This window comes from Thermobia domestica, chromosome 11 (assembly GCF_964235325.1).
Source record: "Thermobia domestica chromosome 11, izTheDome1.hap1.1, whole genome shotgun sequence".
Classification (NCBI taxonomy): Eukaryota; Metazoa; Arthropoda; class Insecta; order Zygentoma; family Lepismatidae; genus Thermobia; species Thermobia domestica.
This window is the reverse complement of record NC_137464.1, coordinates 94,617,543-94,630,601: the sequence shown is the minus strand read 5'-3', so window position 1 is coordinate 94,630,601 and position 13,059 is coordinate 94,617,543. Positions and strand designations below refer to the sequence as shown.

General features: G+C 36.5%; 2 protein-coding genes across 2 annotated transcripts; both read right to left on the bottom strand.

Annotated features, from left to right (window-relative positions):
* Positions 1–6,397: 6,397 nt before the first annotated feature.
* Positions 6,398–7,090, bottom strand: LOC145665212 (uncharacterized). The gene has a single exon (XM_081732497.1). It carries the CDS (start codon positions 7,088–7,090, stop codon positions 6,398–6,400), a length of 693 nt encoding a protein of 230 aa, XP_081588623.1.
* Positions 7,091–7,436: 346 nt separating this feature from the next.
* LOC145665211 (zinc finger MYM-type protein 1-like) lies at positions 7,437–8,159 on the bottom strand. Its single transcript, XM_081732496.1, has one exon. The coding sequence runs from the start codon at positions 8,157–8,159 to the stop codon at positions 7,437–7,439; it is 723 nt and encodes a 240-aa protein (XP_081588622.1).
* Between the last annotated feature and the right edge of the window lie 4,900 nt (positions 8,160–13,059).

Below are 13,059 nucleotides of genomic sequence, written 5' to 3'. Positions count from 1 at the left end.
ATTAGTGACGTTTTTCTTGTTAGCTTAGTCCAAGGATGTTATAAAATAGAGGATCTGCCCATTCGTATCTTCAACATATGAACTCAATGAAGCCAAAAAACAACCGAGCAACGTCTGAGTCTTCACGTCTGATTGGCTACTCTCGTTTCCGTGGTTCGAAACATTGCGATCTTAGTGGCGCGGAGTGGGCAGAGTAGGTGTGGCGAAGCTGTGACGTATGGCTTCACGATTTTGTTGTATGGGCAGATCCTCTATTTTATAACATCCTAGGCTTAATCCATTCCTGTGTTGTGTTGTTGAGATTAGTTTCCCACAAACCTCAACGTTGAGATTTCATTTGCACCAACCTAATACTTTTTTTTATGGGTGTATGGTAGCTCAATGGTAGGCAGCTCTCCTCTAGCAGCTCAATGCTAGGTGGCTCTGGTATGAAGTATCCCCAGTTCGATCCCAGGCCACGTAAGGTTTCTTATGTTACTTTGATTAAAATGAGTACCCTAAGGGGAGGGTGAATGTCAAATTTATGCGAAAAATTCAATTTTTCACAATCCTGGCAAGTTAAGATAAAATTTGTTATTTAGACTCTTCATTAAAAGTAATGGAGCATGTGTTTGAACTTTGTGAAATTTTACGTTTTAAGGAAGAAAGGGGGCATTTTCTCCCTTATATTTCTTCACATTGAAATTGACGTTTTCTGTTGTTTGTGATCGCGTCACGAAACGATTACCCCGTTTGAAATGTATTTGAGTTGTAAATAGTATCTACCTGAAGGAATGATTTCAGCATGTCATTTTAATAAATAAAGAGTGTATCCTTGGAAGAGTAGGGGATCAACATTTCTGCAAAAAAAAATAGAGCATGTAATGGATTTTTACCATTACAGTTTCATTAAATAAAACGAAATATTTTAGTTTAACGTCCCACACTTATGCCCTTTAGGCTAAAGGAGACAAATAATTAATGAAAGTGAGTAACAGATTTGATTTTCCTCCATAAAATAGTACAAAACGAATTTAATTGTACGGATCTCATATCAACATTAAATTTTCATGTCCCGACACTTAAAACTCGTGCTAATAACTCTGGTCTGTTTTATTGCAAAAAAAGCAAGGACCAACGTATTATTGAAGTCACCAATTTGGAGAATGTGTTCTACTTGTAACAAAATATGTATATAACACAAGGAAATTGACATCTGCAATATGAACTCTATGTTTAAGAAAACTGTTGTAAATGTATTATGTAATACACCAACACTATAATTGGGCTTATGCCTGTTGTGTTGATGGCAAATAAATAATAATAAATGATTGTCAAATTAAACTTTCGTGGTCTCCCAGAGGAACTTGAAAACCCGGGACCACGCGCATCAAAGGCAGCAGCGTGAAAGGCTACACTTTCATTAAAATGCGTATCGTAAATGTAGTTCAAATAATTTTCATAAATCTTTTCTTTACGTGCGAAGAACGGGCATTTCAGTATATAGTATGTAGGTTAACAAATTGCTGGCAGAACCAAATAACTCGGAAATGCCACGTAAACGTAGAAAAGCATGTACGAATTGTAAAAATACAATTCAAATTCTCATCACGTAACATCTTTATAAGTGATGGCTTTATGTCCATGAATAGCTAAAAGAAATATCTTCAAGTTGCATAATGCATTGATGCGTCTAGCTATGTAGAGTACATATGTAAAGTAGGAATAAGAGAAATGAGTTTGAACATACAAGGAACAGACAATGATAAAGCTCATTGGAATTGCAAACTCATTGCATATATAAAGACGGGATTGTCCATTCGCTTTGAAGTTGTCAGTTCGCTTTCAGTCCAAGGTCTGACTCTCGCATATTAAGCCCATTTTTTTAGAGTAGTGAAAGAGGTTTTCTGTTCTGTATAGATCAGAAGATTAGTCCCGAACTCGTAGAGGAAAGCAGAAGTTTGCGAGACTTGAGAAAATTCACTAAGAACTGGTGGAAAAAACCTCCGAAATTGATTTTAATAAAAACATACCCTGGTGAAGGCAGTAAAGAAGATGAATAAAACTTACTTTCGGGAATGAATCTATGGTGGTAATTCAAACGGTCAGTATTAAATACCCTCTCATACTATAAATATAGGGAGTCTCAAAAGTTCCCTGACATGGGGTAGCTCTGTTATTATCAGAGTTACAACAAAATGTAAGAGGGGGGAAACCGTCTCTAAATATGTTTTCAATATAAAGTGAAGGAATTTTTAAAATTACACAAGTCGTTTGGGCTGTAGTCTTTAGTAGCTCAATGTTAAATGAAAATGCAACGTTGCCATTTACCTGGACCCACAACATAAGTGAATGAAGTTACTGTCTTACGCTAACGTGTCGATAGCCAACCCCCATTCCAAACAGTAACTTCAATCACTTATGTTGTGATTCGAGGTAAATGGCAACGTTGCATTTTCATTTAACATTGGGCCCATAAAGGGTGTACAGCCCGAACAGCTCATCCGATTTTTTAAAAAAAATCCTTCACTTTAGATTGAAAACATCATATTGGAGACGGTTTCCCCTCTTACATTTTGTTGTAACTCTGATAATAACAGTTACCCTATGTCAAGGGAACTTTTGAGACACCCTGTATGTAAGGGTTTTAAACAAAAAACAATATTTTAAACAAAAAATGTATACACTTCAAAAATGATTTTATCTCTTAACCTAAATGAATGCCTAACCTGAGCACATATTTCTATGTATGGAATATGGAATATGGGGAATAGACTAGCCATCGTTAAAGTCACCGTTAACCGTCAAGTTATTAACAGATTGACCCCATTAACCAGATCAACCGAGATAATCGCTCTAGCTGTCTGTTACAAGAAAAAATCACTTTTGTTCTAGTTACCGTGAGGAGTAACGGACGTATGTACTTACATAACAATCTTATAAGATCCGCGATTATTATTGACAATTCAAGACATATTTTGCATTCAAGAGATCGCATATGTTCTACAGGGTGCGGCACGTAAAACCGGCCCGTCGTAATATTCTGGTATATTGTGTTTTTGGCAACACTTTAAATAATCTACCTTCCTACCAAGAGATGGCGTGTCGAGGTCGGGTCGACTTACGTGACCTGCAGCAGTCACGTGCAGCCGCAGCCAGTGAAACTTGTCGAAACCAGTTGAGAAAAAGGCCTCGTTGTGTTAAGCCGGGTGAGCGTCAGTGTGTGATAATGCCGTATTCGATACCCGAGCGTGTTGCCATTGTTGAAGGGTTCCACCTGCCTGGGTACGTAAATTCCCAAAACAACCGCTATTGGTCGACAGAAAATCCACACGCAATCCACCAGGTACCCTTGCATGATGAGAAGATTGGTGTTTGGTGTGCCATTTCCACCACACGCGTTATTGGGCCCATATTCGTTGAGACGACAGTGAACAGTGACGTGTATATGGGAATCCTGGAGGAGTTTTATACACTTGACCGAAGAGGAGCGTCAGTTATGTTACTTTCAGCAGGACGGTGCAACATGCCACACATCAGCTGCATCATTGTCCCTTGTGCATGAGATGTTTACACCAGAGAGGACAATCAGCAAAGGCTTGTGGCCACCTCGGTCACCAGACTTGTCCACGTGTGACTTTTACTTATGGGGACTGTTAAAGGGAAGAGTATACGAAACAAATCCACACACAATTGAAGAACTCAAAACCAGGATCCAGGATGTCACCAATAGCATTACAACACAAGAACTGACAAGGGTATATATGAATCTCCTCAATCGTGCTCACATGTGTGTTGAAGTGGGCGGAGGACACTTTCAGCACCTGCTGTGAAGGCTGCTGTGAAGGTGAGTAGTCATATTCAATACATTACATTTCATTTATGTGTTGTAGTTAATCATATTCAATACATTACATTTCATTTTATGCGTTCACTTTACGGGTCGGTTTTACGTGCCGCACCCTGTATATGGTGGGATTACACAACTACAGATGCAAAAAAAGCCGGATATTTTGAATCGATGTTTTTTTTTACATAAAAAGCAGGCTTTTTTGAAGAAAAAAAACGAGAATTTTGGAAATTTTGGCTTTTTTTTTCATTTTCATGATTTTTCTATCTAAAAGCTTTCTTATAGTAAGTATATTCTATATAGTTAGATAAGAATTCTATGATCTACATGCCATATTTCGCTCTGAAATTCACCGTCAAGATGGATGGAGCACATGTTTTATGAATTAAAGCTAACATGAAGAATGTAGTATTTGAGGGTAATTTTAGAGGCTATTTAGCTTTATTTTAACTTTTGAGTTATTGACATTTTTTTTCTTCTCTAGATCATTTTAGTTTGTCATCCGTGTTTCATTTCTAAGAACTTAGTACTCTATCTTCTAGCGCAAAAGTTAAACTTACGTTTTTGTATATATGCGTCAAAGCGTACGTTTTTCAATATATCCGTTAAACCGTACTTCCACATTTCTCTTATACTGTAGCTGTGCAATGATTTAGCAATAACTTTCCGGATACAACCTTGAATACCAATTTATACAAATAATCAGTAGCGGATTTAGAAAAGTACTTTGGGAGGGGTTTCTCTGATTGTTTCGTTTTCTAAAAAGTCCTAATTTTATTTGGGAGGTGCTTGAAGTTTATGAGTACAGGCATAACTAATATTTCGTTTCGTTTATATGTTTAGCAGTAATCTTCCGGATGCAACATTGAAGATCATTTTATACTGAGAATCAGTGGCGGATGTAGGAAAATATTTTGGGAGGGGTTTTTCTTACTAATGTTTAGTTTTTCTAAACATTCGTAACTTTTATTTGACGGGAGCGTAAAGTTTATGAGTAAAGGCATAACTAATAGATATTTCGTTTGTTTTAGAAATTCCGTAACTTTGGAGAACAAGCTTCAGTCCTAAAGACCGCCCCCCTTAACCTTCGCAAAACCGTCACTGCTGATAATTAGTAATAATAACGATTTAAAAACAATAAGAAAGGAAGTCGGCCAACTTACAGTACACGTACTATTACTACATTCACAAATGGAATGAAGAAAAGCTTTGTCAGAATGGTTGAATGCTGGGTTGAATCCCGGACTTCCCGATAGAAGCGCAATAGCTAACCACTCAGTCATGTTTGTTGTGCAGTTGTATTTAGCTTAACTTAAATATATTCCGTAGTCCCTTTTTTATTGGGGGGGGGGGGGTGAATTCCGTAATGATATGTTGAATCCCTCTTGTTAAAAATTCAGAAAACTTGAGGATTGGGTAAACCGTGATGGTGGTTATATAAAACTTAACTGTAGAATTTCAAGAATATACAGAGCCAAAAGCTCTAGATGTGCAACCTTTAAGTGTATCATATAAATCTAAGTATTTCTTCTAAGTTTTATTTTAATTTTATTTTGTTTCAAAAAGAGGGTATGGAATATTTTGAAGTGAAAATACTATTTGGTCTAGGAATTAATTCGTGCGGGTGGACAAGAGATGGCGCAACGAACGGAGCGTCCCACAGTTCCGTGTATCCACACATGTGTTGCAAACCCCTGTCATCGCGTATCGTTCGTAGTATAGGGCAGTGGATTAAAGCGTCAACAACACCAGTTTGTAGTTAAGTGAACATGGCGCAATTTGTGCCTGATAAAGTGTTTTTGCGGGGTGTCCTGCTCAGGGCCGGCGGAAGGGGAAAATATCACCCGGGCAAAGAATCCATATGGCGCCCCCTACAACCCATTGGTATTACTGAGTTTAAATTTGCTATGCTACCTTACAGATAGCTGCTTTTAAAGAATAACTCCTTGAACTCTATAACTATAACTATAAGAATCAATTATCAAACTGAGTAAGATTTTAACTTTTGTCAGTTAAATACACAGAGTAAGTTTTGGTTAACGATATACGAAACAATTATTTACACACGAACATGCAAAATATTCTACGTAACTGATTAGAAATTTACAGAACGATTCAAGAAACAACGATGTTTATATAAAGTTAAGATTGATGATGCGATACAGCATTTATTTACACATATATACATAAACAACCTTGTTAACTGCGAAAGAGAACACATATATGAACAAAAGAACATACAAATATATTTTGTAACAGCATTGTACAAAGATTTCGTAATACAAATAATACAACCAGTAATATCTTTATACAGTTTTAATGCAAATTGTCCTTTGACTTGTTTACAATGCTAAGTAAAGTTAACTTTTCGTGCCTTTTTCTCTGCAAAGTCTTTAATTAAAGTATCAGTGTCAAGTTCACACAGAACATCACATTCAATAGACATCATAGAAAGGCCTACAAGACGCTCTTGCGCCATCGTTGATCGTAGGTAGTTCTTTATAAGTTTTAACTTGGAGAAACTTCTTTCTGCTGAAGCTGCACTTACAGGAATAGTTAGTAAGATTCTTAGAGCAATAGTTGCATTTGGAAATAACCCAATAAGGGAGTTCTTGCAAATATATGTAAGTACTTGCAACGGTTTGCTCCCACTTCAGAACCGAGAAATGAAGGTAAAAGTAAGAGCTCTTGATATAACTGAAATCCGTCAATATCATAGTGATCTTTGTCTGTTAAAGATAGTTGTAAGTCCTTGCAACACTTTAGTAAATACTCTTTGTCCGTTATTGGATGGATGTCATACAACGACCCAAATATTTCTCTGTGCTGCTTCAGTTGTTGAAATCTTTCATTCAGGGAACAGATAATTGTGTCTAATATGCAAAAATAGAAGTTACATTTACACGCACTGTATGGATCATTAATCGGTTCGTCTTCAGATTCATACAAAAATTGTCGTTTGACTTTTCTAGGTCGGAGTTTTGGTTCATTCTCAAATTGTGGTTGAATGTCGAGCTCTTCAGCAATTACTTTGGCATCAACCAAAATATTCTGGAAACCTTCATCACTTCGCATGTTCTCAAGGCGACAATTGGTTTTCTTAAGCAGATCAACTGCTTGCTGAATGTCCACTGATTCTTGTTGGAAAACATGGCTAACCACATTAACACAAGAAAGAACTTCATACCAAAACACCACAACACAAACGAACTTAAAATTCAGGAGCTTCCTAGCCAGGGAACAAGCCTTATTTTTGCCCATAACGTCTATCTTTGAGTCCTTTGATGCTTCGAAAAGAGCATCGTAAATTTCTCCTAACTGGTAGCGAAACGATTTGACAGCATCAATACAACTCTCCCATCTAGTAGGCTATCACTAAGAGGTTTCAAAGTGAAACTGGATATATGTTTTTGCAGAACAGACCAACAATATGTGGAACTAGAAAAATAATTGTATACTTGCAATAAAGCAAAAAAATTTACAGCCTCACTACAGCACATTGCAGAATCATTCACAACCAAATTCAACGAATGGGACCTACAAAAGACAAAAAATGCTCGACTATTTAGATCTAATATTCTTTTTTGAACGCCTGAGTGCTTTCCTATCATATTGGCACCGTTATCATACCCTTGGCCCGCATGTTTGAGAGAGGAATTTTCAGTTTTTCTAATTCTTCCAAAATAATGGTAGTTAGTCCTTCTCCTGAAGAATCATTTATGCACAAAAATCCCAAAAAAAAAAGTTCTTCAATGGATGGTTCCTTACCCAGTTCTACCTTCACGAAACGAACAATTAGTGTAATTTGCTCTGTATGACTTACGTCTGGTGTACAATCTAATATTACGGAATAATATGTCGCTTTCATTAGATCAGTCAAAATTTTATCCTTTATTTTTGACCCAAGGAGTTCAATTATTTCATTTTGAATGTCCTTGCTCAAATAATGTACATGTGTTTCTTTACATGTTATTCGTCGCCTTTGCTCAGCCATAGTAACATCAAACTGTGCAATATACTCAACTAGTTTGAGAAAATTGCCGTTGTTTCTTGAGTAAATAGTGTCATTTTGACCACGAAATGCCAAGTTCTGGGAAGCAAGAAACTGAATTATACACAGCAGTCGTTTGAGAACCTTTTTCCAACGCTCAGTTTCATTGCGAATAATTGCTTGGTTTTCAGCGTCAACTGTTTTACCTGCCTGTAATCGGTTTGCAAGTTCAAACCACGATTGGAAAGCCTTCATGTGAGTCAAAGATCTATCATGGTCTGATAACAGTCCGGACATATGCTTCCAATCCGAAAAACCTTCACGAGAAGAGAGTGACATTGTAGTACCACCGAAAAGACGGCAACAGAAACAAAATATTGCATCCTTAGTCACTGAATAAATAAGCTAACTACGAGCAACTTCTTGTTCATTGTGCAGACGTCTTTTGTAGTTACTTGTAGTAAATCGCCGACCCTCGCTGTTTACTGGGAACTCTCGTTTGGAGACTTGAACTGGATCTTGTCTAACAAGTATCTGACGCCTTCTGTCCGTAATATTTTCTGGCCGATTTCCTGGATCATCAAGATCGATTGATTGTGATTCCAACACCTGAAAAAAAAGTCAGTAGAAAATAATGTTAAATTTATTTTAAACATTGTCTTCTAACAAAGAATAAGTGACTAAAACTTGAATGGAATTTTTAAAATTGTGTTCATAATTTTTAAAGATAGTAGGCTTGCACCGAAGATGGGTGGGGTGGGGGTGGGGAATATTCAAGCAGCTAGATCATCCGGGGATAAACACAAAACTTAGAATGGCGCATGACCAATAAGCCTCCGATAGATGTGAGATATAAATAAATAAAGAGGGGGAGAGGAAAAGTTTAAGAATAATTGAAGTAAATAAATAAATAAATAAATACAGGTTTCGTGCGAATATAAGACGTCCACGTCATGTTCTTTTGTATAACTTACATAGGAGAACCTGCCCAGGATTTCTGAAGCCCTACCCAGGATTCTCGGTTTCAGCATTGAAGTGCTGTAATGTGGTTAAATGTCTTGACCCTGGTTGGCTCCACAAATGCCTCTTACGAAGTTGAATCAGTAATGAACGACCAGATCAACCGGGATACAAACATGTTCGTGGCTGACTTAACCTAAGAAATATGCAACTTTGAAAACAACATTTCTTTGAACATTATTCTTAGCAAGTTTGTATTTCTTACTATCTGTATTTTCTTTAAAATATGCACATTATTATACACTAATTAAAACTAAACTCTGTTTTTTAAGCTCCGAAACACCACTGACTGTGTCCTTTTTTTCTTTCTCTTTAAATGTGGTGCGTTAGTATGTAATAAGTTAGTTGACTTGCATCGTAATGTTTTGGGGCTTTCTGGATTAGAGTTTGGTACTTTATATTATTTGAAAAGCTTTCCGATTTCCTTCGGATGCTCAATATAAAAAGCCTTGGGGGATAGAATCCACTAACTCTTGCATCAAATGTGAGTCTGCTAGTCATTCAACCACTAAGGCAATAAATATTACATATTATTATTTTTAAAAAAATGTTATCTCATATGTCTTCCGTCAAAGCAACTTGAACGGAATACAGTGATATTATGCACCTAGACACAAGAAATGAATTAAAAAATTGAGTAAGTGTGACCCTAAAGATGTTTTTGATTGATTGTTTATATATTTGGCATGTTATAATTTAATTGGTGTCTCCGCAGAACGACTGGTTAAGCTCATCGCCTTATAACTAAGGGAGCTTGGGTTCGATTCTCGGTGAGGACACAAGTGGTTCGGATCCCGCCCTTAGAACGTCATCGTCATCCCATGGAAAGCAATGCAAAGCCACCATGGTTTCACCTTGCTGAGAGGCCTTCGGGGTCAAACACATGCCTCCGGGAAGAACACCAATCATCATCATAAATTAATTACTACTAGCAGGCAAATTATGAGCTTTCTTATATTACAGTACAAAAGCATATACAGTTTGAACCTCAGTATTTTCATTTTTCCAACAGATTACAAAATAATAATAATAATAATAATAATAATAATAATAATAATAATAATAATAATAATAATAATAATAATAATAATAATAATAATTACAGTAAAATATATGTGGCCAAACTATAGTCTGTTAAAAGACTTTTTAAAAAATGTCAGTTAGTGAAAAGTCTCTAATCAGTTCTACTGCTTGCTTATTTGTTACAAAAATAATAATTCGATTTATATCCCGAGTTCAGGTCGAAATGACCCATTCATCTACAACACCCGTCAAATTAAACCAAAGAAAATCAATAATATTGCATATGCTTCATGGAAAGTAAGTGAAACATAGTTAATTTAATCCCACTAGCTAACTATATATATATATATATATATATATATATATATATATATATATATATATATATATATATATATACATATATATATATATATGCTGATCCATTTTCGTTTCGTATATCAATTGTTCCAAATTTCAATTGTTCTTCTTCCTCCTGCGAAATGCTCGTAATCGATCGATCCACCTGTGGAAAGGAAAAGAACTAATACGTTACAAATAAAGTTTCTTTTCTTAAAAGAAAAAAAATATTTAATTTGTATTCTAAAGGTGAAGAAAATGCATAAATGATAAAATAACTGCGTATAAATATTGAATCTACATATTCCGTGTTCATTGTGAAAATGTACAGTTAGGAAAACAAAAAATGGGTCGATTCTTATAGGATCTAGGTAAGAATGGCTTCATTTTTTCTTTTGCTAACTGTACATAAAAATTAAATTCTCTCCGTATTCATTAACAACTTTGTGTTGTGAAAATCATCAAGAATCAGCGCACTCATAAAATAGATGCGAATGCATTCAAGTTAGCTGCCGAAGCCCTAACACTTTTTTTTTAAGTCACGTTAATCGTATTGGATAGAAACATAATCTATATAGTCTTACACTGGTACATGTTACTTATTTACGATATATTTATGAAATAATGGGTCTATTGCAAAATTTGTGATAGCGAAACTCCAAGAGGATCTGTTAACGGTAACAATCATACATTTTAACTCTTCAGAATTCTAGTTAGTAGACGATACTACTACTACTTCAATACTACTACAATACTACTACTACTACTACTACTACTACTACTACTACTACTACTACTAATAATAATAATAATAATAATAATAATAATAATAATAATAATAATAATAATAGTAATAATAATAATCACTGGCACGGCAGACCAATATATCCTGGACCTGCTCCAACGCCATCTGATAGCGAGTGGTAAAAATTCATCCACCTGGGTAACAGAACGCGGGTCAGCCGGTCGTGTCACTCACTACCCGCCAACAGGCGTATTAGGAGCTTTGCAGACCAAGTGACCGTCATATCTTTATTTATGTGACTCCCCAGTTTTCCTGCCGTTGAAAAGCGGAAAGTCCGGGGATTAAACCCAGGAGCACGTAGACATGAGTCCAATGCTTTAAAGTCTAGCCTATGGAGGCCCTTTACTTAATTAATAGATGAATGCTTGAAATACAGCTAAAGTTGGTTTATACACATTTAACGAGTAAAAGTCTTATCGCTTTGGTACATGTATCAAGCATCAGTGTTGGTATAGAATGTACTTATTGCTACTTATATCAATGGGGAAAGAACTTTCTTTGAGCCTGAAGTTCGCGCCTATCTGAGAGGCCGCCACCCTACCCACCCCAGCCTGCTAAGACGCTACGTGTGTAAACACCTCTTCTCTATTAAACGTAATAAAACGAAAATACGTTACGTAATGTAGGCCTACTTACCTGTACTGTGTTGTTATCTTCTGGAATATTTGTTGATTTCTTGCTGGTTTTCTCATTCTCTGGTTCTACGTTTTCATTTCCATTATTGTCTGTTTCAGGAGTACGAAAGAATTTCTTTAATGCTGCTGCCTGTTTCTCATTTTCAGCCGCTAATTGTGGTCTTCTTTTTCTGTATACATTTCCAGAAGGCTTCTTTTTTTCCGACATGTTGTTAAAGAACACATTAACGCAACGATTTTTCTACTAAGAGTCGAAATTCAGGAGACAAAAGAAGAACACGCACACCATGAAGCCTGCACTACATGTACATGACTTCTGATTTATAATTTTCTTTCACGAGACATTTGACAGTACAAACAGGACTAATTTCTTTTTGGTTGCCGATAACTCAATATTGTTTGTGCGTATTGTTAGAGCGGCCGACATAGCTTTGTCGCAAGGAGTGCAATTGTCGGCACCGCGGCGGTTGTAAGTGTCAGAGCGTGTTATTGTTGCTCAAAACTCCCAACTCTCAAAAATAGCCTAGCGGAGATTTTTTATAGACAAATAAGGTGAAGGGATGAAGGGATTTCCTTTATAGGAGATTCAAGAAGAAACCGGGGTTGTTATAAAGAGTGAGACCTATGGCATGAGATAGTAACTAATGTTGTTATAGGGGAACGTGGGGCATAACGGGGTAGGAGGGCATAACGGGGTATCGGTATTTTTCGAACTGTAATTTACTGTAATCTAGCGATAAGTATCTAAACAAGTTTCTCAAGGACGAAGGGCTGTCACGCTTGAGTAGCGTTCTTATCAGTCGAAAAGGAACAGTGCTATGTGTCAGTTCTTTGTTTTCGTGCTGTGACATATAACCATTGGGATTTTTCTTTTGTCAAGATAAGGCAAGTTATTTATTGCACACTTTTAAACTATTGATATGTTGAAAGAATATTTCTTCTGTGTTTGTTGTGTATTTTTGAGGTTTACGGATTGTAGGTTATAACAGAGATACTCGTTGATTTAACACTACAGCTCATCTGGGGCAAAACGGGGTGGGGCAAAACGGTATTGTAACCACCCCATTTTGCCCCATTACCCCATTATGCCCCGTAAGAGTATGGATTGTGTAGTTCACTACCAAGCTTGAAACATTTCTTGTTAATACTGGGATTGCATAAGGTCTTGTTTGCTGTCATCACACATATAAAAGGAAATGAACGATGGAAACTTGGGAGGAAGAAAAGATGAAGGAGGCCATCGAGAGTGTAATACGTGGTGAAATGGGATATTATAAAGTTCCCCGACAGTTCAACGTTTCCCAGACTATGCTGGAGCGGCTTTGTAGCAAGGAACGAGAAAACCTTGGATCTTTCCAGAAACAAGTGGGATATTTCAAGCCTGTGTTTACCTATGAACAGGAGTACGAGTTAGTAG